The 21,643-nt window shown below is 49.9% G+C and overlaps 2 protein-coding genes across 2 annotated transcripts in view; one reads left to right on the forward strand and one right to left on the reverse strand.

Moving 5' to 3' along the window:
- Positions 1-1,249, forward strand: part of LOC128728448 (uncharacterized) — a 63,290-nt gene extending 62,041 nt beyond the window's left edge. The window contains exon 28 of the mRNA XM_053822078.1: positions 660-1,249. Coding sequence (XP_053678053.1) covers positions 660-819 — 160 coding nt within the window. The 3' untranslated portion in view covers positions 820-1,249. The remainder of the gene's footprint in view (positions 1-659) is intronic.
- A 5,486-nt stretch (positions 1,250-6,735) lies between these two features.
- LOC128720112 (protein patched) overlaps positions 6,736-21,643 on the reverse strand; it is a 35,449-nt gene continuing 20,541 nt past the window's right edge. The window contains exons 2-6 of the mRNA XM_053813758.1: positions 10,341-10,891; positions 8,342-10,256; positions 8,056-8,263; positions 7,710-7,981; positions 6,736-7,626 (exon numbers count right to left, since the gene is read on the reverse strand). Of these exons, the coding sequence (XP_053669733.1) occupies positions 6,736-7,626; positions 7,710-7,981; positions 8,056-8,263; positions 8,342-10,256; positions 10,341-10,891 (3,837 nt within the window). The remainder of the gene's footprint in view (positions 7,627-7,709; positions 7,982-8,055; positions 8,264-8,341; positions 10,257-10,340; positions 10,892-21,643) is intronic.

The following is a 21,643-nucleotide window of genomic DNA, read 5'->3' on the forward strand; positions in this document are numbered from 1 at the left end:
CCTGTGCTGTTTTGTTGCTCTCCTTCTGAGCTTTGTGTAACTTTTGATTCGTATAATTTCCCTAGCAAATTTAAGGTTCACTCAATCATAAATCATTTGGTTATTTTCCCTCATCATGTAATCATGATGTTATTTTTCAAATTTAAATGCCAGTCAAATTTCCCAATATTGTATTAAAAATATTCACAATTCTAATCATCAGTTGAAAACTCTAAAGTTGCACGTGTTTTTGTCCAATACGAATCGTATGTTTGCTAGTACTGTTGATAGATATGCTTGCCAACTAAACCTAAACGAAAATTTGCATTATTTATCCTTATTTAACGATCCGTCTTTGTTTGTAACATGTAGTGCTTTCGCTTCTAATATTATTTCCCGTTATTTGCATGGAAATTTTGGTTTTAACCTCTTGCTGCACAATCGTTTGCTTTTTAATACCGTGGATAAACATTTGCACTATCAGCAAGTAATAACTTCTACACCAAGATACATCCACAGGTGTACAGGTTATTGCTGTCTCCAAGCAGTGCCTGGTTTTATGGCACGATGTGTTCTTTTCGTTTGCTGCGCTTCACCGTTTGTTTGCCGTGCCGTGTGCGATTTACTGCCATGTTCACATATTAATTGTTTGTCCTCTCTGTCTTCTACGCTACACGCAGGAAAACGAGCGGTGCCTCGACACCGTCCGGCATGCAGACACCACGCCGAACGTCGGTAGAACCGGGCACACCCGGCAGCACGATGGGCCCAGCCCGGCCCGATAGCAGAAATTCCCGCGGCACAACCCCCAGCGAAAAGCGGGCACCTTTCCGGCTGTAAGCGCAGAACCGTAGCAGGAAGCAGACCCCATTGCCGTGATATACCCCGTGAGGAGTGGAAGGATGAAACACACAAACATACACCCACGTACGTGAAACCAATTCCCGCGAGCGAGCAAAACTCTAGTGCCAGAGAAGAGAGAATGACAGAAAGCAAGGATGTCGAGCACAAGGACATTCCCAAGTGAGGAAGCGAACAAGGGAACAAAGGAGAAAGCAAAAGAAGACTAGTTTCGGTTCCTCTCGTAGCAGGGACACCGGATCGATCGTTTGCCAGAAAACACCCAGGAACACCGGGCGGTGTGTTTTGTGCGATTTTAGTGTACGCTGTCCCGGAGTCGGAACGAACGAAGAAACGAAACGAAACCGTGCAACACGCACTAATCCGTCTAATTGGCGCCTCGAGCATGCGCATGCAAGAGGACACGATCATCCACAAACCGAGGGGAAGCTCATATCCTTTTTCTCACGTGAGAGAAGGATACCCAGGATCAGCGGGTATGATAAGCCACGACGCGCGTGAGCTTACGATACTAACTCCAACCAGTTTTTGCGAGTGGGGTTTCTTTTAGCATCACCAAACGGGTTTACGATAGCCCGGTCGCGAAAGTTCATTAGGTACGATCACCTATCGGGAGGAGCACGCTTTTTTTGAGCGCAAATATATATATACATAGGAAAAGTGAACATAAAGAAAAACCCTCGAATATCGTGCGCGCGTGTCCTACGTGGAGGGGGGGAGAGGGAGATAAATGGGAGCTAGTGGGGAGGTAAAAATCGCCAGTTTTACCACCCCCCATCCATTCCCAAAGCCTCCCTGTAGGGATGTTACAACTAGCGGCCCTTCCCTCGGTCAACAAAAGCTAGAGAAAGCGAGAGAGAGAGAGAGAGAGCCATCATTTAGGATTCTTTTGCTTGCCCTTTTGGATGTTCCAACAAGTTCTTTTTTTTTCTTTCCTTTTCGTTGTTATATTATTAATATTACCATGCAAAAAAAAACAAAACTTTCGTTATCGTATCGCTCTCGCTGCGATTACCTTTCAACGTCGAGATAAACGTTTCGTTAATTTTTAAAAACACCCCCTTTTACGCAAAGGAACGACTTATTTATTGTCACCCATTACGATGGTGGATTACTTTCTTTTTTTTTTATTATCCTTCATTTTGTTTTTGGTTAGTTTTTTTTTTCGTTTTGCAATTTAAAAACGTATCCGTCAGAACGTTCACGAAACGTACGCCGAGCTGTGGATCCGTCGGGCGTGCAAGCGAAAGATCGCCAGCTTTCGTTTTCCACCGGCGGATTTGGTTGTTTTGCCGCATGAAACGAGAAGATTCTCTTTCGCTGGTCGCCTTTCAGGGGGGGGGGGGGGGGGGGTGGGGGTTTATGTGGCTTGTGGGAAAAATCGCCAGTTTTCCCGCACCCTTTTTCGCACTTCCCGTGACACCGAAGGGCGATCGAGCGCGACGGAATCTCCAATCGAAACCGCTTGACAGTTTTGCGTTTGTTAGGAATTTTTCCTCTCCATTTTTTTTGTTTGTCGTTGTTGGTTTTAACAACGCACTTTCGCGGACGGAAGCAGACGATAATAAAAAACGCAAATCCCTCCCGCAAGCGTTAGCGCGAAAGCGGAGCAAAACAAAAAAGTCATTTAGTATCTAAGCGAACAGCTGCGGTGGCGGTAGCGGCGGGATGCGCAAACCGAAGGAAGCGGGTGTGGGCGTGGGCGTGGGCGCGTGTGTAGGAAGTGATCGCGTACCGATCGCGCCTTTTGCGTTAAAGAGAAGAAAAAAGGTCGCGCGGCGGTTTTTTTCTTGTTTCCCGCGTGTGCGGGTCGAAATGGTTTTTGTTTTATTATTAGATGCATATTACATGTTTTATTGCCCGCACAAACCGCTCCCCCCCCCCCCCATCCCCCTCGCTGGTTGACGCTTTTCGTCGGCAATGCGCCGTGTTAACGTTTCTTTAATACAATAATTCCCTTTCGCTAGACTAAACACAACCACCCAGCAAAAACCGGGGAAAAGAAACGGGATCGTGTTCTCGCTTTTTACAATTCCCCCCAGCTCTCCCGCTTAACTATGCCCCAAAATGTAATTATTATACATATAACTACACCTAAAAGCGACGTTTAAGAAGTAAACACGAAAAGGAAAAGCGCTAGAGAGAGAAAGAGAGGAAGAGAAAGGATACCAATCGCGAATAATCTCGTTTACGCGTGCGGTGTAAACAAGATAGGAAGGTTTTTTTAGGAAAAAGCGAAAAAAATGTTACAAAAAAATGGAAACACACACACACACACGCGCGCCTGGCTCTCCTCCCCTCGGTCCGCGTTGTCGTGGCCGATCTTCGCCAGGGTGGGACACGTACGCGCCGTCGGTGGCGGGGGGGGGAGATTGGGAGATAATAATAATAATAAATCGATTAACTCTAGCTTATTTGTAATTGTAACAAATTAATATCAGTATAAGGGAAGGGAGTGTTAGGCGCGGGTAGGAGGAATACCGATAGGACGCGCGACCGCGTAGCAATAGCTCGATAGGGCAGCTGTTAAAAGGGACAGGAATAGGAGCGTTCGCAAGACGCGGGAAAGATAAACACAAACATGCGATTAATTCCGCGACATCCTACACATTCGTAGTAGGAAAGAGAGAGAGAGAGAGAAAAAATATGCGATGCATGAAAGCGAGAGAGAGAGAGAGTACAGAAATGCCAAGAATGGATTTGTTCTAAAAAATTAATAAAGACGAAACAACAGTTATTAATCAAAAAACTTGTTTTGCGTTTTTTTCCTTGAAAGAAATTCGGCAACATTTGGAAAGAAAGAAAAAAACGAGCGCTTGAAATGTGTCTAAAAAAATCTTTTCGGTGACGCGAGCATCATCCAGGAGTGAAAATTACCATTAGCGAATCTCAGAGTGTTTTGGCAAAAATCTGAGATTTTTAAAATTTTCAAATCCACCTCTTCGGAATCCTGCTCTCCTGTTACAAATCATTTTTCAACTCCGATTTTCGGGCTCCAAAAATGAACCGGTTTTTTGCGAGCGCCATCTATGAGTGAAAATTGGTACTATCACATCTCAAGTGTGTCTCGGCTAAATCTGAGAAATCTCAGATTTCTGAGATTTTCAAATCCACCTCTTCGGAATCCTGCTCTCCTGGTACAAATCATTTTTCAACTTCGATTTTTGGGGACCAAAAATGAACCGGTTTTTTTGCGAGCGCCATCTATGAGTGAAAGTTTGTACTATCACATCTCAGTGTGTCTCGGCTAAAAATCTCAGATTTCTCAGATGTTTGTTGTTTTGAAGCGCGAATCGAACGAACAACGATGTTTCGGAAAGTCTGTGAACCAGCTTGTTTAAAATGAAATAAAAACACCGTGTTTTATGGAGTATGATTCTCAATTGTTGTATATTTATTTTTCCGCATTTCTCCTACGTTCCTCCCACGCTCGCTGAGCACCACATGTACACATACATATATGCTTTCCGCTACCGCGCCTACCGTAATAAAAGTACATCGAACACGATGGATATAATTTATAAAGGTTTACCGCTATTACTTCCGCTACTCTGTACACGCTTTACTTTATCGCTCGTCATACACATACACACGCACGCGCGCGCGCGCTCTCACACACAAGTATATGAATATTTACTCTCGCTTTTCCTTTGCGTACCCGCATTTGTCCTAATACCTAAACCCCTGCCTCGCCTTTAAATCTCGCGTCATATTTAAAATCTACTAGACTCGTTTCGTTTTCCTGGGAGAGAGAGAGGATACGCCTGTCTGTCCGCCTTCCTAATACCTTGCCCTAGCTAGCATAGGTCGGTTGTTTCCCCTAACATAAAAGAAACCTTCTCCTCCTTCTCCTCAATTCGCAACGCATTTTAAAAACACAAAAACGGAAATAATAATTTATAACAAAACGACTGCCAGGTAGTTGAGTGATTTGCCGTGCAGCAGGAGTCCGATCCGATGGATGAAACCTCAATCGGGGAAAATCTGCCACGGGCTCACTATTTAGACCCCGGAGCGTAATAAATAAATATCTCAGCGTCAGTCAGCGTAATATGGGGCGTAAAAAGGCTTCCTAAATCTTCTACTAGGCCTTCCGAAAGCTTCACCTACACTCTGTTGATCGGAATTCGTACTTTTCTACTCGCTTTTTGTTTGCGCACCTGTGTCGATCCCTGGTAACCATGGTAACCCTGGCGCACACACGTGCGTTTCGGGACACCAGCGCCGTTTATACTACCAACTTTCCTACTCCCTGGAGATGCGCCACTTTCGTCCCCTTAACTCTCGTCCCTAACATACTATACAGAATCAGATACGCTCTCTATCTCATAATGTGTGTTCTCGCTCGCTTTCGCTTGACTAAATGCTAAATGCGTTTTTATGCTTTGCTGCTTGCTGCAATAAAGGTGGGAAGTTTTTGTGTGCGTTAGTTTCCGCGGACGCGCGCGCGCGTCATTGATTTCTAACCGTTCCATACGCGCGTTTACGATTTATTACTATGTGTGCCTGTCTCTCGCCTCTCGTTTTCTCTTTGCGTGTTTTCTTTTTCGTCCTTCTTTTCTCTCCCATTTTTCAGCCAGCCATTTCCCGGAGGGCCAGTATAGTATGATCGCTCTACATTTTCTCTATACTTCCTCGCTCGCTTTCAACTTTCTCTTAAGATCGGTTTGGTTTGTGTCTTTGATACTTTTGCGGTATACATGAAAACATGGTGTGTCTAACGCTGTGTGCCCCCGTGGTGCATGTATGCGCGATCGATTATCCTTTCGGTGCTTTCATTTCTTGCTTTTTTTTCTCCTCTTTCTCGGATATGATTTTCGACATTTCTTCGCTTGCGTCGCTCTGTTTGGCTGTCTTTTGCCCTCTTTTCGCTCGCACAGGAGGGATGTTTGTGGCTGGCGTGTAGGTGTTTTTTTTGCGTTACCTCCTATGTCCTATTTGCATACGTATAAACCTACAACCTGTAAGTACTGATTGGTTTCTGCTGACTTTCATGCGGTTTTCGACACAATAAGTGTTATAGCCCCTTCTTTTGTTTCAGTTAAAATGCCTTTCCATCAGTTGGCGACGCCATTTGAAAACAAGCCTCCTTGGATGAGAGCGCAACCGTATCCAAGGGAAGCCGAAATTCAGCCCTCTATGATACAAAATGCAACCAACGGAGCGAGAAGGAATGAATGAAATGGAACTATGCATAGCTGCTACGATCAGTCCAAAATGGTCCTATCTAGTTCTGGTCCCGTGGCGCCTTACAGTTCGTCGTCTTAAGGACTACACACTCGTTTCCTACACCTACCTACACCTGGTCCAGTCCTATACAACGCTGCAAATACTGCTCGCTAATTACACTATTACCGTGAGTCATGTAATACTTTCTCGCGCCTACATCCCTACTACAAGCCTTCTTCTGTACACGGCCTATTCTTGCTCCCGGGGGGAGGGGAGGTGTGAAACATATGCGTGGGTGGGATGGGGATCTTACGTGAAGGTGAAACACGTGTGACTCTACTGTCTGGAGCAGAAATCACACGGTCGCATGTCCCGTTGTTGGGAGGGTAAAAATAAATAATGATTTATATAAAAAACACACATACTTCCACAAGATGTGTCCTATTTACACGCATTCCTCGGGAATCGTCCAGAAAAAAAGGGACATGGGGGAGAGGTAGTATGCAGTCTAAGTGTATATGAATCTATCTGACACAAACAAAAAACTAGGCGAATGGTTTGATTAATGCGTTTGTTGGTTCGTTCGATTGGTAGAGATTGGTCTAGCTCCTAACTTAGTTGTGCGCGTTTGCTCTCTCGTATCGTTTCTACTTATAGCCTAAGTGGGAATTGGGTTTAATATTCGTTGGTGGTACTATTCGGCCGACCGGAAGCGTACGTGCGTTGTTAGCTGCTCGAGTTTCCGGAACTACTGCTCGTGGTGCTACCGGCGGAACTGCTGCTTGCGGTGGTGTGCATCATCCGTGCGGCACGACCCGGCGTCACCAGCTCCACCTTGATGTTGGCCGTTGCCGTAACCTTCGTGTTTTGGTGATCTCCTCCGTGGTGGTGTGTTTCCACCGTCACTTCCGGTTGCAGGACGATACTCTGCAACTCCGGTGCTTGCTGGTGATGATGGTGATGGTAGTGGTGGGCATGTGGATGGCTATATACGCCCCCAATGCCACCTACCAATCCGGGTTCTCCCATCATACCAGCAGAAGGTCCAAGGGAAGCTGCTCCACTCATCATCCCAGCGGATCCGGACGTTCGATGATGTCCACCAACCGATCCGGCCGCTTTCTCGTGCATCGACGGGATAGATGAAGCAGAACTCTTCCACGATTGTGGTTCCTCCGTGATCGTCGTCAGCGATGGTTCGTTGCTGAGATTAACGTTGTTGTGCTTGTGATGATGGTGCACCTTGGAGCAGCTGCGCGAACACGACGATCGTTTGTTGTTCAGCACGATCGGCTTGCCGGTGGACAGTTTGTTGATGCGTTTCGGTGGTGGTGAAGGTGTTGAGATGCGATTAGCGTACTGCAACGGTATGATCTCCGCTCCCGGACCTACTAGGCTCAGCAGGATCGGGAAAAAGAACAGCCCGTTGAGTGCACCGATCAGAACCGCGGACAACAGCAACCAGAAGAAGTGCCGCACGACAAACTCGAACGATGACGTCGATAGCATGAAGATGGCGAGTGTGGACGTCACGACACCGTGCACAACCGGTGCAAATGAGTGCTCGAGAGCGAGCTTCACACGCCTATCGCGATTCCCGATCGATGTGATGAAACCCTGTAAGGTTCGAGAGCAAACAAACGGAATATATTAGACATCTACCCCAAAAAAAGGACACGAAAAACGTGCTGAACACTTACCAGTGACACGTGTACGGTTAGTCCTACTCCCAGCCCGATGCTGGCGATTAGTATGACGGCTGGTATGGCGGACAGTTTGATCCCAAGCAGTATCATCACACCTAGCAGCTGGATAAGCATCGTTACGACGTTGAACACGATCAGCAGGGCAGCCCACACGGACAGGAGTAGCAATGAAACGAAAACGATCACCGCTAGCAGGGCACATCCGATCGCTTTCAACAGACCCGGTCGTAGGTTCATGTACTGCTCCCAGAAGATGAACGGAATGCCTGTGGGAAAAAAGGAAAAGCAACATTATAAGTAAACTGCACACAGACAAAGGATGTTGCCTCGCGGGACCTACCTGAGGGATAGTTTGGCAGACCGCGCGATTCGAACTTTGAGCACAGCTCGCGAATCTGGCTGATCATCGTCTTGATATCGGCCGTATCGCTCAGCCCGTGCAGGTAGAACGGTAGCTGGGTGTACGTGAGCGGTGCGCTCTTCGGAATCTTCAGCTCGAAGTCGGATGGTGTGTGTAACCATTCGCGTGGTTCCGGTCGCAGGTTACCCTGTGGGAAAATATACAATCGTGACGTTAGTAAAGTGTATCAAAATGCGGGAACATCCTTTTATCTTTTCCGACCTACCTGCGAGGCACCGTAAGCTAGCACGTCATTCCACGCCCAAGCGGATAGGTAGTTGTAGAACGCTTCCGGGTTGATGACACCCTCCGAATCGACGAGTCGCACCTGCGTCACTAGACTCTTGTCGATCGGGTTATCAACGTGTCCGGTTTGCACCAACAGCTTGTATGCCAGGATCGCATCATTGCTCGCATTCGAATACCATCGTTCTTGCGTGATTCGACCCTCTCGATAATCGCGATCAAACGCCCGTTGCAAATTGAGCAACCAATCGCGGAACAAACTCAACCAGAAGTCCGGCAACCCGCCGTTATCATTCTTGATCACGTGCGACACTCGCACGTACGCCTCGTGGTACTCATGCAGCAGCTTCTGATTGTTTGGATACTCAAAGTCACCCTGCGTTACCGCAAACATGCTGTAGAACCCGAACAACTTGCCTTGTACGCTCAGGAACCGATGCTCGTTGGTGTTCTGGGGTACGAGATCCGTCAGCTCCAGCCCGTCCGGTAGCTTCATGGAGGCAAACATCGATACACCGACGATGCCCGACAGTAGCAACATCGCGAACACCTTCACCGAGCTGCGTGCTATAAACGGAGCGTAGTGTTTGATCGCGAACCGTGATAGGGAAAAGCTGAAACACGCTTTCGACGGGCAGTCAATTAGGGAGTCCTCTTCCTGACGCTGAGCTTCCGTGTTGGATTGAGCCTGTCCTTGGCTACCAGGCTGTGATTGTAACTGCTGCTGTGGCTGCTGGTGGTAATGGTAGCGCTGTTTGTTCATATCATGCGTGGTGCTAGGAAGCGCTGGGAGGCAACAACAAAACACATCCGCCCGACCTGACCGTCGCCGGCGTAGATCCAATGAAATCATCGCCGGAAATACGAGCAACACGGCGGCCAGGTTGAACACCGTCAGGATAGCGCCCTGGAAGCAGAACACGCGCAACGCTGGCACCGGGATGAGTGTGGCCGCGAAGAACGATCCCGCAGTTGATGCTCCCGCGAACAGCACGCTTAGGCCGGCTTTTTTCAGCACCTGGCCAGTTTGTTCGCTCGTGTCCCGTTCGGCGTACGCATGCGTCAAGACGAAGATGTGATCTACGCCGAGCCCTAGTGCCAAGAACGGGATCACCTGCGTCGTGGCGGCGTTAAATGCGATCCCGAGTAAAGCGCAAAAGCCCAACCCAGCTGCAGTCGTCACCGCGATCAACAGAACACCGGCCACACCAACTCCACTCTGTCCATTGATGCCGTCCTTCCAGCGCAACAGCGTGCAAGCCGTGTACAGCAGGATGATCGCGATACCGATGCCAAGACTGAGCGGATTCGGGTTCGAATGCTTTCCCAGGATGTCATCCAGCGTGGCGGAAGAAAACGCGTACACTCCGTAAAACGACAGCGGCTTCACGTCGGTCTGCATGATCTTGTTCACCTCGGCGGAAAACTTCTTCTGCCACGCGTTCAACACCTCAGCCGCTTTCTCCGGGTTCCAACCGATGTGGTGCACCTTGTAGTGGTTGTTCCAGTAGTCGTACAGTTCCCGTTCACCCATCAGCTGGATCACCGTCTGCAGCGCCTTTGCTGACCTGAGATGATGCGTGCGGTTCCGGACAGCTCCTCCCACCACCAGCTCTTCTGGCCAGTGCATGTACTTTGCCGCGAAACCGTAACATCCGCCCGTCAAACTCGCACCAATGTCCGGCACCTGACCGGATTTTTTGTTCGGTGCCGTATCCGGACACTGCTTATCCTTCGGGTTGAGGCACGGTTTCTCCGTGTAGCCCGTGCTGATGCCCGCCCGCTTCATGTACTGCTCGAGGGTGTCGAAGGGAAACTGATAATTCTGCGCCTTGATGTCCTTCAGCAGCGTCTGCGGATTCAGCGACGTCCACTGCACCTTGTTCGCTTGGCCACTGCAAAGGGAGAGAAGCGTTGCATGACTACAATTAGGACGTCAATCATCAAACTGCTTGCCCGGCGGCTACCAAAACACTTACGGTATGTGTACGGGATACTTCGGACCGAGCAGCTTGCTGCCCTCCCAGAAGCAGTCGAGTGGCGTTATGATCGCGCACGGAATGATGTTCTCGAAGATCTGCTCGATGAAGTGCGTGTCGAAGCTGGGTATGCTCGGCGAGTAGCACATGTCCTTTAAGCTCCACGTTATGTCGTACATGTGCACCGTTACCGAGATCGCCTTTTTCACCACGTCCAGGTGCGTTAGCAGCGCGTTCGCGTGCAGTATCGAGGCGTCCATGTCCTTTGGTGTCTGTATCAGCATCTGATGCGTTGACGAGTCCATCTCGCCGAGGGACTTCTGCGTGTAGGCGAGCTCATGCTCGAGCGAACCACCTTCCTGTATCCACAGCTGGTGTACCTTCGAGTGCACGGTCGCGGATTTCAGTCCAACGCAGAACGTACTCAACACTAATATCGCTACGAATAACACCTTGCCCGCGTGCTTCTGTATCGAGCAGCCGAGGTTGAACAAATAGGACTGGAACAACGACCGCATGTACACCGATGACCGTCTCCCCCGGGCTTTGCCCTGTGAGGGGAAAAACAAAAAGAAATATGACACTATTATTGTGGAACAATAAACTTCTTCTTTTTTTAACTAAAGTGTTTACACGGTACGATATAAAAGTCCAGCATCCTGGGCCCTCTTGTGCTACTCCGTATTCGGTTTTACTCTTCCCAAACCTTAGTTATTTCTAGGACCGGCAACTAAAAGCCATATGTTCTTGGAACAATAAACAAACACTAAATTGATCGTCTCGCTTTAAGTTTGACATTTGACATAAGCGAAATGTCACGATCTAGGGCTACTACAAGTAGACTCTGTAAGATTTTTTTAAATTATTTTTATAAGAGATTTTGAACCAGCGTGGCTACATTCGCCTCTTGAGACTCTGTAAGTGCCATGACCAATAGCGCCAGATGACACTTTCACACCAGGGTTTACATTTCCCAGCCCTCCAAAAAACAAAAACAAAAACCACAAGAAAAGCCATACACGGATTATGGCCCCACGGAAGCCCGCAAGTTCCACTACCGGACGCCATTTAAGGGCGCCCCCGGTCACCGGGGGTTAATTGACTTCTCACACACTTGAGTGAGAAGTGTAATTGAGCGTTAAAACTGAACTACCGCACACGGCGATCTCATACGTCACGACGAGCCGTAAACCGCAACGCGGGGCCACAGCCGAAACCCTGCCCACGTTTGTGAGGGGTTTCTCCTACGGGCCATCGGGTTTTGGTGGTGGGTAGGGACATTTCCACCCCCCCATCCCACCACCGCACCCCCTCTGGAGGCATCATCTTGATCATCGTCAACCCCCTACTATAGCTGCCGTCGTCGTCATGCGGTGGTTGGTTTCAAATTGCACCGAACCGTGATTTTGGTTACTCAACTGGAAAATCATACCACAACTGACCATCCATCTTTGGTCTCACCTTTTCCACCCTTCCGCACACATACAAATACCACCACACCACCTGGCATCTCGGGGAGAGGTGCGATATCAGGTTTCTCAAACAACAAATCCCCAGGACCAACAGCAGCGTTCCATCGCGCAGCTGTACCTTTCTTATCCTGTCTCATCCGTGTGTAATGGGGCGGGATTACGGCTCGGGTCTGTCCCATCGCTTCCAAGTGCTGGCAGGAGAACCTTTTGGCTGGCGAGTGATTTGAATACAAGCCCAAAAGCCTCTTCACCAGTGGGTAAAGCCTTCGGTTAAGGTCTCCCAGCTTCGTCGCCAGGCGCAGGCTCAGTGTGTATTGGATTACTATCGGGAATTTGCGTTCGCGACCACCCAAGGGAAGGTTGCCACTGCCGGCTGTCAGGCGTCCGTTGACGTGCCAACGTGCCTAAGGAATCTCTGGAGCCTGGAAGCTGAGTACCATAAGCTCCACCATCGAACGGACATCTGGAAGGCGTGCGATTTGTGCTCGTCACGGATGAACGAACCCGGTTCGATTCCGTCCCTTATTTTGCATCCCTCGGGACGACAGCTTCCGTAATTTTTGCAAGAAGTGCTTCTGTACGATTCGCAAACCTCCACCAACAACGTTGGTTGGGTGCGTAATTCGGTTGTCGATTCCGCACTGAAGGTTTCCTTTCTCACGCTGGGTTGGTTGGGATTTTGTTAAAAAAAACGTTTTGAGAGAGAAAGAAAAAAACGACCCACCGCGAGATCAAGTTTCAGGGTATCGGTTTATACCATTTTTTTTTGTTTGTTCGCTTTTCTCCACAACAAATGGGGGTCAAGTTGTTTGGGAGGTTTGCCTTTTAAGCTATCTGAGTTCGGGTCACAAATTGCAACCCATACGTCCGCTTGCATTACTTCAGCATGATAACTCAATTAACGATCGTCAAGGGACACCCCCTGGGAGGACATAATCCAGTCACCCTTACAACGCAAAGCAAATGCCAAAACACTAAGGCTCCAGTCTCTGTCCTACATTCCGCGCATACTTTTCACTCCGGTGTTCCGTGGCCCTTCAAACACAGGGGCCAAGATTCACACGGTTCGCCTCCCGAGGGACAAGCCACTCTGGCTCGTCAAAACCTTCGCCTGGCACACCAAATGAAGAAGCGTTTCGCATCAATGTTGCCCCGGTGAGGTTACACGGTTACGTCGAAACCGTTGCCACCCTGGCAGGCCGCGTTCGCGCCATTAAAATCCATTCGTAACGACCAATTCCCCCGGGAAAAGGGGACCGCGGCTAGGTCTGGCTGTTCCGCGGATAGCGAGCAGAAAGCGAAAACCCCAACCAAACCTGGGAACATCTTAATTAAAACAAATGTTTACGTCTTAATCATCCGTGCTGGCGCTGCGGCGCGGATGTGATTGCTTCGGGTTTCTCGGCACCAAGCGGAACCCAATCCCGTGAGCCGCGGTTAGCGATCAATCACGACCGGCCGCCGAGAGACCGTGGCGGTTCTCTTTCACCTCGTTGGGAACACACACGGGTCTCTTCTCTAGGTTAAGCTCGCCCGGAGGCCCCACTCGAAGGTTGGGCGCAATGAATTACTGAGGAGGAAAAACCCCACCCTGACCCGCTATGGGGTAACCCTTTCTTCCCGTGACATTCCAGCGCACCAACGTACCCCGGCAACGGAATGGGGAAGATTAATCGAACATCGCGGCCTAACGGCAGAGACGGTGATCGTCGTCGTCGACGTCGCCGCGAGATGTCGCTTTTCGGAACGATCGGTGGAGGTTTAGGTGAAAGCAAGTGAATGGAAGCGGCACAGATAAGGGACTGTGCCGCACAACCCGAAAGGGTACCGCCCGCAGCAGGAAGGAAACGTGAAAATAGAAGAAGAAGATGGCCTTTTCCTGCTCAACGTAGGGAAGGCGCATCCGATCGCTTGAGCATGCTTTGGGTCTGGAAAAAGGAAAGCCGAAAGTATGTCCAATTCCGGACATAGCCAAGTCCCCACCCCGAAGGCAGTTGATCTCCGGGAATCGATACGGCACCAAGCGTATCAAAGCGCGTTTCGCTCTGGAACACGATCCTCGCAAGGGCTATTGTTGCTGACCTGTTGCCGATCGGACGTGAGATGAATGAAACCAACTCCCGGTGAGGTTAGGTGTGGTGATCGTTAGTCAGAATTGCAGACTCGTTGTTTTTTTTCCCGCGTGTATCACCATTTCCTTCGCCTCTCGAAGTGCTTCAGGCGCCCGAACTGGCCACCGATATAAATCACAGATTATCACCCAACCCCTCAAGCGCTATGTCACGCCACAGGAAATGGAGGAACTTCGTTGGAATCGGAACTGATCATTCCCGGGCCACACCACACCAAGCGAAATAATGGTACCGGTTTCCCATTGGGGCTTTTCTGAAGAGTGTTTCGTGGCCTTTTCCTCAGCTCCAATAGCTTCATTTCCGTTCCCACAGGAGACCCCCCCGGGGAAACAAACGTGACAAACTCCGGGAACTGGCTGAAGTGCCTCACTCTGCTCCAGCACACGCACAAAACATTCCGCCATGTTGATTTGTGTTGTACAAACGCATAATTGCTTGTTGAGTCCGATTCCAATCCCAAGTCACTGTCATATATGCCGGTTTGTGGCCGTCACCGCCTTGCCTTTCTCCCTCCAGAGGCTTTGACGCCTTCAATCCGGTTTCCAAAACCACCCCTGGAGAACCTCACGGCCACGAGCGGAAACACAGCAAGCGACCGCTTCAGGGTGTGCCGCTGGGGTTTGTCTCTCTCCCGGGTCGGGTAATGGACATTAATTACCAACAATGTAGTATGTACTCAAGGCTCATTAACATTGTCGTTTATGCGATTGCGCATTGGTGCTGACTGGAAGGGGGTTTCCTCTCAACTGCTGCTGCTGTTGGTGGTGTGTTCCCCGGAGTTTCCGCGTCCCAAAGTTCAACGTGACAGATGGATATCGATGGTTGCTGATGGGAGGCATTACTCCACTGTGCTGCATATGGAAGCATTATCCATGTTAACGAGCACCCGACGTCGTTGGTGGCACTGTGAGGTCCCTAAGATTCCTTACCTAGAAGAAAACGAGACAGAAAGAAGACATCCGGTAGATATCCGATTGTTTCAGAGCATTTTTTGAGATAGAGCTCTAGTGACGATCTACGTCATCGACGACATCATAGACCTCGTAGGTCCCCTGTTAAATCCCACCAAAAAAACAGGCGGCATCTGCCAGCAAGTCGAAAGATTGCACCACCATCAGTCACCGCACGACCGGCGTGTGCACATTCGAAGAATTCGTAAAAATAACATCCGCTTCTATTTGGGCCGCATTTTGCCGCTGCGGCCATAAATCGTGCCATCGTTACCAGCCACGTTTCAACGCTTTTCAGCGACGCTCCGGATGATCCGGATGTGGCCTGTCGGGGGTGAACGGGATGCATTTGGTCCGGCACGTACGGGTTTCTATCTCTCTGATGCTGCAGACAACGCCGGTGGACCGTTTAATTGCGGCCACTTCACAGGCGGAACATAAAACCACCCTCTCAGAGCATCACGGGCTGTGTACATTCATCTTCATTCACATCTTTCAACAACCCCTCGGGATGATCTCGGGGCGAAACTGGCAACTTTCCGGTCTCGCCAAACGACCGACCGATGTGACGCATATGTGCACTTATTTTCTGCAACAGAACAACCTTCTCTTTAGGCCGTCGAGAAGGGCGTTTGAGCGAGGTTCCGTTTGATGTTGCACTCTAGCGGCTCTAGCGGGGTTGTTTTTTTTTTCGTTGTTGCCGAAAGACTTTGCAAGCTGACTCAAACAAGGAACCAAGCGTAAAACGATCGCAAAAGCAAACGTTAATCCCTCTCCACAAGCTTCTGCTCAGCTGCACCCGTAACCCGAGAACGTTTTTGAATCCCCAGATTTTGTGTGCGTTTTTTTTTTCTTTCACCATCTTCTTCCTGTCTTTCACTCAAAGCCGCCCTAATGACTTCCTTCCTTCCAGGAAGTTACCGTCGTCCCTTAATGGTTTGCTTGCACGCCCAGCTCCGTTATCGCTCCCCGTCGTTAGGCACCCGTGGTCATGGTCTCCTGTGATGGATCGCGCTAGTTTGTTCCGCCCAAAAATGAAAAAGCCAGCCAAATTCCAAACCAACACACCCGATATTGGATCTAGCACCGTAGGATCTCCCGAAGTCCTGCTGGGTTTGTCCCTGAATGTTCCGGACCGGTGGCATTTCCATTTTATGGTAACATTTCTGCGTTTCTTCGGCAACACTTGCATGGCAATCTCGCTCGATGTTTGCTTCTGAATATCCCGCGGGGGCTAATGGTACCACCGTGCGAGCGTCGAGCGAGAATTCGCGGACCGATACCGCAACCTGCTGCGATAATAAATGATCTTTGTGATTCTCGCTTTCTCATTTACCACGGGTTTTTTAGGCAACCCGGTGGTATCCGGGAAACCGTTTCGTGTTCATCTTCGCGATCGCTACCAATTCGCGGGTGAAGCCAAACGCCACACCTTCCCATAGATAGAGACATTGAAACCGATACGCCGGTGAGCTAGCTTAGCGAGCGAGGTTTAGCCTTGCGCTCATTCCAGCGTGGTGAATCTGAATCTACTGCTGATCTGTCAGACCTTCGAAAGCAATTTTCCCATCAGTGATCGCGTGAAGCAACGTTCACCAGCAGCGACTGGATCTTCTGCTCTGTGGCCTCTAAACGTTATCCATCGTCAGCAAAGACTTATATCTCACTCTCTGTGCCTGCTCTATCCCGTTCGTTTACGCTTGGTATTAGACTTCGATATGGTTGAATAAAACCACCCAAAGCGATCCATCCACCCGGGGTCTATAATAATGCTCGCTGGTCTTCAATGTTCTTTATTTTTTTTTCCACCTTTGCATGTTACTACATCCACCGCTTCTCGATCGCGAGCGGCCGCCAACAGCCATAAGACGGAGCGCTTACAACTCTTTTATGAGCTTGAAACGTCAGCATCAGCGGGAGGTCCGTCCCGGTCAGGCGGAGAATCGTCGGCTGGGTGGATCGAACTAGACCAAGGCAGGTTGTGGATGTGGAGCCGAGGAGCCTTCTTCCTTGAGGTCTTCCGCACCTTCCGCTGTGTGCATCTTAGAGCACGTGTGTGTGCGCGCAGGAGAAGGCGGCCCTGGAAACGACCTTCACCAGCCTCCTGGCTATTAAGGCGACCACCTTAGTTGAGAGAGAAAGATGTAGATTTTTCCTACCCACCACGATTCCCACCCTACACTGGCTCAGCCTTAGATAAGCCATAACAGGCGCGGCATATCTTAGTGGTTCGATGCCGAAGCCCTCTCAAAGCCCACTGAGTACCTATCGGCAACATGTAAAACCATTAGGTCGACCATCCCAAAAATCGGCCCACCCTGGGAAACGAAAAGATGGGCACATCCGGACACCAATCTCGGAATGGACCACTTAGCGGTCCCGGGCCTTTGGACCTCGAGGCTGCACGGTAATGGTAATGAGCCCGATATTCGGTTGTCTACACGACCTTTCTCCCCAATAAAATGTTCCACGCTACATCCACAAGACCACACAGCTCAGTTTTGGTTTGGTATACCAGGCTGAGTTGTTTGCCATACAACGAGCATTGTTGTATGATTATATTGCACCAACTCGCTACCCAGTGTGTCTTGCTTCGTGGGCGACTTCCCGGAATCAGGATCTTCATCAACACCGGACGCCCTTTTTGCAAACGCTTGCGCCTTTACGGCACCTTCAATTTCCGTACCGGTGGGCTGAACAAAATTCCAACCGACCTCCAGCTGAGTGAGCTTGAGAGTGGGTCGAAATTTCAACACCGGAGCTAATTGACGGATGAATTCCATCACCCCAAACAAAAAAAAAGAAGAAGCCCACTCTCAGGAGTGTCGTAAATCTCTTTCGACGGGCCCTTTTTTGGCCGCACTCCAATCGAACCGCCATAAAGTGGGGCTTTGCTGTTCTGCATAGTACGCTCGCTCAAAGGATAGAGCCCCCGTTGGGATAGAAGAAGAGAACTGATCGATGCTAGATGGACTTGCCTGAGGAACATAAACCGAGAAACATCCCATTACTTCCCCGTTTACTGACATACTTTCGCCAAACTCTCCCAAATAGCCTATACACTTGTGGACGATGGGTTCCATGTGCCAATTGCACTCTGTGTCCTTGCGTCCCATGGCAAGTGCAAAAAAGAAAACACGGAAACAAAAGCCTTTTACGAGTGCGCAAGGTCCCGCATTCAGGTGCACTTTACATACGCACCCGAAAAGACCTGTGTGAGCACCAACAGACACACCGGTGGTATGGTTATCCTCGGTGCCGGGCGAGTCCTTGGGACAGGATTGAACGGTAAAATCCCATCGTAAATCCGATTATACCTCGGCTCTATCCTTGGGGCAGCATAAAATGCAACCCAGGCATGCGTTGGCAAGGAACGAAACAAACAAAAGCGGATCCTAAGACACGAACAAATGCCTGTCCGTGTGTCCCTGAGCACGCATTGCTTGTTCCCGGCGTCACAAGGAAGGCATTTTTACTACCATCGGCGTTTGGTGGTTCCCGGAACGCGGTTCCAAAACGCGCTCGGAAAGGTATTACCCGATCTTTTACTGCTAATTAATGCAACCCGTTCGCTTCGGTTTGCGCCTCCCAATAAATTGATTCGTCCTCCTGCGAAGAGCTCAGGAAGGAGACACAAATCATGCCTTTTTTTTTGCCCGCCATGTCCGACCCACGCCAGGACGTTTTCTGCCATATAATTTGCCAGCTATTCCGCGAGCGTGTAGTGCGCGCCCTTGTCCCACCCGGCATGTGTAGGTCCTTCCGATTGTCGAAAATTAGACGACCAAAACCGCAACCTGCTCGACCCACAGACGATGTGCACATACACGCACGCGCGCACGGCCGAGTGGAGATGATTTATTGCGAAATTATTGGCAAACCCAGTGCGGAGGAAATCCAATCTACCCGCGACAGCAGCCGGGGGCAGTCAGTCTCGCGGACGTTCGCTTTCGAGGGGCAATAAAAAAGGATCGACTCCCGACGGAGCGGAAAATGGCGGCATTTGGAATTTTTGGTGTTTAGAATTGGTGCCTCGCAGCTCCTTCAGCTGGGGCCAATTTTTTTGTAAAGCTGTGGGGTGTGTTCTTGTGTTTTTTTTATGCGCCTCTCCAGTCTGCGCTGCATTTCTTGTCGTTTTTTTCCACGAAATCGCACAATTAGTGAGGGCAGCTGTTGAGCTCGCGAGAGTGCGCACGGTTTAAGACCAACCCACGGGGCTTTTTTTTTTATTCGAGGTCGAACCGGATTCTGCAAACGAGCTCCAAGAGCCGTCGGTTGGTTGTGAAAGCCCGGAAGCGCGGTTTTACACGGAACATTCCGATCCATTTTTTTTCCAGCCGATCGTCCCGATAATCCCGACCGGCTGGAGCAACGAATCCAGGTGAACGCCGGAGCTGCCGGAATGTACAACAGAAAAGGGCACATTTTTTCGCCTCTATCTTTCTAATAAAACTCCCCCCGTCGATTGACGATCGAAGCTTAGCGGATGAGACACAATGCTCGATTACTTCTGGACGGTTTTTTTGTTGTTGAAGAATACGAAATCATGTGTTTCAGTCGCATTCCAGAGACCTCACGCACTAATGAACCTGTAGCCTAGCGGCTCGAGAGTACGTCTTCATTAATGTAAATCCTTTTCCAATGGGTGCGCGTGTGCACACACATTGAAAGACTAAAAAGAACCCCCTTGTGATAGCAACAGCACACACCAAAAAAAAGGAGAATCCCACACACTCGCACGTCGAAGCGAGTTGATCCCAACAGGTCGCGGGACGACCGGGTGGATATTAAATTATGCTCATCCCCCGTCACCCACCCCGGCGATGGACGAGCATTTTTATGTTAATTGATTAAGCATGTTAATATTTACGATCGCGAAGCTCTCGATTTCATCGCCCTCCGGGGGTTGCGAGAACGCCGCGCTCGCGCGCGCCTGATGATACGCATCTCTACGTCGTTCGAGGTTCGTTTTCCGATTGCGCCATCGCGTCCATTTTCAGGCCAACCACCGCTCAAACCTGAGCTAGTGGTTGGATTAAGTCCTTCCGAGTACGACGGAGGCCCACCAACGCGCGGTTAGGTAGGTTCCCATCCCAACCAGAATCTAAAAAAAAAATCGCGCCCTCTACCGGCTGCTCGCGGTACTACGTGAGCACTCTAAACATGCGCGGCGTGTGATCCTCGCGGAGCGTAACGGATTTATTTCACTCGAGATCGTACGCACGATCTTCTCTTCATTTTTTTTTCTTGTGTGTATCTTCGCTTCCTTTCATCTCCTCCACTTCATCGCACGCCCAAATACGCCACGGGGCAAGACCGCGCTCGGTTTTGGGTCCACACTACACACACAGTTCCCCCGCCGCAAGCTCACAACAGTCTGGACAACTTCATCAACATCAGACCCGTGTCGTGATCTTCCCATATCGAGGTGGTGGGCCCTCTCATCGCCATCGCCACCCCGCTTCTCCCGCAAGGTTCAGGGCGGCCCCGGCGTCGTCTTCGCCGGTGGCGGTCGAGGTCTGCCGCCGCTGCGCGAAGGAAAGTTGATTTGGTTTGGGAAAATTATAGTGAACCGGTTGTTAAGGCTTCTCCTCTGCGTGCGGGTTGCGGGACCCACGGGCACGGGGATCACGGGGTAAATAAGACGTCGTCAGGTGTGCCGTCGCCTCAGTCAATGGTGGCTGAGGCTGTGGGGGTGCGGGAGAAGAACACTGCTTGAGGGGTGGCTTTTTTTTTCTTTCTTTTTCTGCTCCATTCCCAACGCCGTGTGGACATGGCCGCGTGCGTGCCCGGCGTGTGGCTGTGGGTTGTGGATGTCTTTTTTTTTGTTTTAATTCTCTCTCTCTCTCTCTCTCCCTCTTTCGAATTTTATCTGTTTCATCTTCACCCGTTCTCGCTCGACGTGGAATCAATTGCTCTATAGAAGGCGAGCTACGCAAAAGGGATAACCTGCGCGCCTCCGGTTCCTGGAAATTGTGTCAAATTCTAGGAAATTAAGGAAATTTATGCTTCTTACCTAGCAATTAGCCATCCCTACCGTGTTTCCTCCCATCCCTTTCGCCCTTGGCATTGGTGGAGGTGCAGGCAGAGAGAGAGTGAGAGAGAGAAAGATAGAAGGATCTTTGAGGCCCCCCCATATACATGTCTCGTCATTCCCTGTATGATCACGTATCGATCTTATCGCGCACGTATCATCGGACAGCCAGCTCATCGTGTGAGTTGGGTTTGTTTTGTCGTCCACAGCATTATTATTTTACGCACGAATATCCTCTGCCCGAGAGCGCAGTTTATTCTTGCAGCAGCAAGCAATCATCCGCGTCATCACTGAGCGAAACTTGACCGGGCGATTCTGAGGCGATGTGATTGCAAAAACCAAATGTCAAAAAAATGGCCGTGTCCTCTTGCGAGTCAGACGCGATGTCGGTCACTTTTTGACCTTAAAAATTTTCGCTAGAAACTGACCCGCTTCTGCACGACACTTGATCCTCTCCAAACACACGTTGCTCGTATTCACGCATGTGTCCTGGGCCCGGACCCGGGTAAGCAAAAATGTTCTCTCTATACAATAGCGAAAATGAAGCGATCTCGCAAACCCGGGTTTCCCTCAACGTCAATTGAAAGCTGACCAGCCACCCAAGGGTTCCGGAAAAAAAGGAACGAACCCCTCTGCGTGCAACCAGGGACAAACTCTCGGAAAAAGGACCTCCCCCGGGGTCGGACGCTCCGAGAAAACGGGGAGGAATTCCTAT

The sequence above is a fragment of the Anopheles nili genome, chromosome 2, assembly GCF_943737925.1.
Source record: "Anopheles nili chromosome 2, idAnoNiliSN_F5_01, whole genome shotgun sequence".
NCBI classification, from domain to species: Eukaryota; Metazoa; Arthropoda; class Insecta; order Diptera; family Culicidae; genus Anopheles; species Anopheles nili.